Source organism: Gallinula chloropus (genome assembly GCF_964237585.1).
Source record: "Gallinula chloropus genome assembly, chromosome: 18".
Lineage (NCBI taxonomy): Eukaryota > Metazoa > Chordata > Aves > Gruiformes > Rallidae > Gallinula > Gallinula chloropus.
This window is the reverse complement of record NC_140103.1, coordinates 12,828,078-12,832,898: the sequence shown is the minus strand read 5'-3', so window position 1 is coordinate 12,832,898 and position 4,821 is coordinate 12,828,078. Positions and strand designations below refer to the sequence as shown.

Sequence of the window (4,821 nt, the reverse complement as noted above, 5' to 3'; positions counted from 1 at the left end):
CAGAAAAAGTCTACCAAGATATGGTCAGGGGTCTTGTGGGGAGAGGCTGAGAGACCCGGGGCTTCTTTAGCCTGGGGAAGGGGAGGCTGAGGGAAACCCTCTTTGTGCTGCCAGCAAAGAACATAAGAAAGGAACTCCACTGAAACTACAGTTTTGGAGGTCAGAGTGGCTGTGAGGATAAAGAAACGTCCTTCTGAGGGTAGTGCTGTGGTGCAAAATGTCACTCAGAGGAAATGTGGATGAACTGGTGCCTTTGTGTTTGTGGGAACAGCTGGCAAGGAGGGAGAGACAGCAGTACAGGCTGGGACATCATGGGGTGACAACGAGGTGGGGAAGGGGTTTGGTGCCCTGCATTTTGCAGGGAAACAAGCACAGACAGTGTGAATGGGCTGTGGTGCAGATGGCCAAGGGTTCCAGACAGGCTAAAAGGGCCTGATAGAAAGGAGGTCTTTTCCCCCCTTGGCTATGGCTGATGTCCCTGCGAGAGAGGCCTCAGAGAAGACACATGGCCATGGAGCATCATTGCCTCCTTGCACCCACCCAAGGGGATGCAACCATGTATCATACCCCTGTCACAATTCCCACATCCCATGGAAATGCCCTGAGACAGAGGTGGGGGTCAGGATCTCCCTGCCCAGGGGCTGGGGGTCAGCACTTGGCATTTCTGCTTCATCAGACCAAGCCAGGGTGTCCTCAGCATCAGAGCTGCCTGCGCTTTGCCTGTGTTTGAACTCATGGCCTCCAGTTGTCTGCTCTAACGAGCCCATGGGGACACTTTGTCAGGAATGGCTCCCAGTGGGGCCTGTTAATGCTTCATGGTGCTTTGGGCATTACTCCTGACTTAACTTCTTGAGAGGTTTCATCACTCTCCTCTTGGTATCTGAGGTGTGTGGACTCAGAAGAAAAGACTCCATGGGGCTCATTAACATCCAGAAAGCCCTTACAAGCATGGCTCTTCCAGTCACTTTCATTGAAAAACTCAAGACTTTTACAGCTACTTGGATTTCAGTTAGGTCCTTAGTGATGAAGATTTCAAAGGAATTTCCCTGAAGGACCTTTTTTAAGTCACAGGTATTTTCTGTCATGGCTCAGTTGATAGAAGAAGTGACAGCAGCATTCTGGGATGGATGTTGGTCTCCTAAGGAGACCTGGACAGGCAGGAAAAGCATTCTCTGGAGATCCAACCCTGCACGGAGAACCTTGCTCTTCCCCAAGCCCAGCAGTTCCCTCACTGGCCTCCTGGGACTCCCAACACTTTTCCTGGCATCATCTGTGCTCACAGGCACAGACAGACTTCTCTGAAAACAAACAGCAGTTACACATGACACAGTTTAATACCCATGAAATCTCTCTCCTCAGCTGCTTGCTATGGCCAAGCAGCATGTGAAGGGGGTCAGCTTTCAGAGGAGATTCTCTCCCAGAACAGTGCTTTTAATCAGATAGATAGAAAGGTTGTCAACACACTGCACTTCTGACAGAACAGTTCATTAGACTTCTGAGGGATGGGATATTTTCTAACACCCTGAAGCTGAAAGCAGAAACCAGAGAGTTGAAAGGCATCTGAATGACCAGGAGCAAGCAGATATGGAAACCTGTGAGCAAAGTGAAGTGCAAACTTCCATCTAGTTTGCTGAAATAATATCTTTAGGCAAGAGAACAACATCAGGACAGGTGGAAACACCTGAATGACAAGGGAGATGAAAGAGACACAGTAATGTTAATGCAGGTACAGGGCAAGGTGAGTATTTCTTCTCCTGCCATCGATAGAGTTCAATTACAAAAATTACAGTACAGTTATAAAAAAGATGTGCTTTTTTATAATTTCAAAGGGACAAAAGAAAATTAAAAACTGTGGCTGTTTTCAGGCAGATGTGATGCACAAAGAGTACAGCTGGTCATTACGCAGTGTCTGGGTCACACAAGACCAGGAGATACTGCATTAGGACAGGGATGAATGTGCACCATGTTATAGCTTAGAAACACTAGAAATAATAAAAAAAAAAAAAAAAACCAATTACTAAAAACCTATAAATACAGAGTGGTACCAAAGTGAGTTACATGGCCAGCAATACACAGAAGAAGATGGGCAGTTTGTTGTTGCTTAGAAACATCCAGTCATCAGTTTCCACATGGCATCCTTGAGCTCCTGGTTCCTCATGCTGTAGATGAGGGGGTTCACTGCTGGTGGAAACACTGAGTAAAGAAATGACACTACCAGGTCCAAAAAAGGGAAGGAGATGGATGGGGGCTTCAGGTAGGCAAACATGATTGTGCTTAGAAACAGGGAGACCACAGCCAGGTGAGGGAGGCAGGTGGAAAAGGCTTTGTGCCGTCCCTGCTGCGAGGGGATCCTCAGCACAGCCCTGAAGATCTGCACATAGGACACCACAATGAACACAAAACACCCAAAACCTAAACAGGCACCGGCAACAATGAGTCCAATTTCCCTGAGGTAGGCATCTGAGCAGGAGAGCTTGAGGATCTGGGGGATTTCACAAAAGAACTGGTCAACAGCATTGCCATGGCACAGGGGCAGTGAAAATGTATGGGCTGTGTGCAGCACAGAACAGAGAAACCCACTGCCCCAGGCAGCTGCTGCCATGTGGACACAAGCTCTGCTGCCCAGGAGGGTCCCATAGTGCAGGGGGTGGCAGATGGCAACGTAGCGGTCATAGGCCATGACAGTGAGAAGAAAGTACTGTGTGATGATCAAAAAGAAAAAGAAAAAGATTTGACCCACGCATCCTGTGTAGGAAATGGCCCTGGTGTCCCACAAGGAATTGGCCATGGATTTGGGAACAGTGGTAGAGATGCAGCCAAGGTCAAGAACAGAGAGGTTGAGGAGGAAGAAGTACATGGGGGTGTGGAGGTGGTGGTCACAGGCTATGGTGGTGATGATGAGGCCATTACCCAGGAGAGCAGCCAGATAGATGCCCAGGAAGAGGCAGAAGTGCAGGAGCTGCAGCTCCCGTGTGTCTGCAAAGGGCAGGAGGAGGAACTGGCTGATGGAGCTGCTGTTGGACATCTCCTGCCATCATGTGAGGAGACCTGTCAGAGGAGGAAAAGGCACAGTGCGAATTTAGGGAACTCTTCTTTGAGGAAAATCTCTTCCAATACTTAGGGAATACCCTTAGGTAGACTCTGTGTATTCAGAAAGGCTTTTGGCAGGTCCTTTTTATCTGCTTTGTGCTGGCTTGAGTGTGTCACTGCTGGGAGGAGGGTCAGCTGTGGGCTCTCAAGAGCTCAGTCCTGGCTTGCAGCAGTCAGTGAATAGAAGGGTGGTGTGATCTCAGACTAAACTCCCTGTGGATAGCAATGAGCTTTTCTGCACTGTCACTCCAGTTTCACCCGAAGGCAGAGCAGAGCTTTGGAGCTTTGGTTTTCTCCTGACTGTACCTGAGGAGTGTTTCTTCTGTCAGAACTCCCTGACATTGCTGCTGCAGTGCCAGTGAAACCTTCCCCTGAGTGCAGAGTGGGGAGAGCTGCTCTGTCCTTCAGCCCTGGTCTTATCTACCCTCTGCTGGACTCTCTGAAATCATCCCCTGGTGTTCCCTTTAGAAGAAATTGGATCCCACAGAGAGATGAGGAATTCAGTCCTCAGTCCTACAGATGGGGATCCTGAATTGAGGGTCTGCTCAGTGCCAGCCCTGCCTATGGAAATGCTCAGAGCCCCAGGTAACGGTGGGACATAGGCAGCAAGGACAGGAGGGGAAACAGGGAGAAATGCTCTAGCCAAGCCTGGATTGACAGGGATGGGTAGACAGGCACTCAGGGATTTGTCCTCAACATGGGTTGGGCTGCCAATGACATGGCTCAGTCTGAAACTCTGGACTTTCAGGCGCACAGTCTGTGCAGTGTGGCAGAAACCAGGGGGTCTCTGTGGGAAAGTGTCTGCACTGCAGAGGATGTCTGGGCAGTACCAAATCCCCACTGTCATGGCATTCCTGTGAGCAACTCCTTCTCCCTCCCTCACAATGTCTCTGCCGCCTGGAGCTGTCCCTGCAGCTGCTTCTCTTTGCCCATGTCACCTCCCGCTCTGTGCTCACCAACCTCATCCAACCTGCCCTGTGCTCCGCTCTGCTCTGCAGACCCCTCCTGGCATCAGGGCACTGCTCTGGGAACCTTTGTGTATGCAGGGCTCAGATGCTCTGACAAGTCCTAATGACAAATGTTTGCACTGCCTGCTTCAAAGTTATCAAGAAAAGCTCAGCTCTCACTTCCCACCCAGTCCACAAGAGCAGAAAATTCAAAGCAAAGTCTTTTTCCCTGGAGTGGAAAATGCATCCTTGGTGTCATAGAAAAGTCCCTCGAAGTCAACGTGGATCTGCTGGAGCTGGGAGCAATTCGGGGCTGTGCAGCACAATTTCTTAGAGCAAAAGGACCCTACACTGTCCTCCTATGTGTCACAATTTGCACCTATAGCATCTTTCTGCAGCAATGCTGATGGAAGCCCGCCAGGGAAGCAGAGTGCTGACTCTGGCAGCAGCAACGTCTCTACCCCAGAACACAGACCCCCAGGGCACAGGGGCCCTGTTCACAAGGACAGCCCTGGGCACCCCTGGGTGCACACGCTGCTTCACACCTCTGCGGTCATGCCCAGGAGAAGATACAAGTCCTGCCCTGTCCCTCTGATGGGGCAGAAGGGCATCCCTTCCAGGCAGCACTTTCTGGTCCTATGGAGAACCTGTCCCCCTGACAGACCCCACACACTGCCCCATGTCCCAGCTTTAGGAGATCCCTCCAGGAACAGAACCTGCATTGCCCTGCACTCACAGACATACCAGGCAGAGTGCTGTGGAGATTTCTCCTCCAGTGAGCTCT

General features: G+C 50.5%; 1 protein-coding gene across 1 annotated transcript; it reads right to left on the bottom strand.

Annotated features, from left to right (window-relative positions):
* Positions 1 to 2,065: 2,065 nt before the first annotated feature.
* On the bottom strand, positions 2,066 to 3,025 carry LOC311198544 (olfactory receptor 14A16-like; the record flags this gene model as incomplete). Its single annotated transcript, XM_084272518.1, has 1 exon — positions 2,066 to 3,025. One exon carries the CDS (start codon positions 3,023 to 3,025, stop codon positions 2,102 to 2,104), a length of 924 nt encoding a protein of 307 aa, XP_084128644.1. The 3' UTR covers positions 2,066 to 2,101.
* Between the last annotated feature and the right edge of the window lie 1,796 nt (positions 3,026 to 4,821).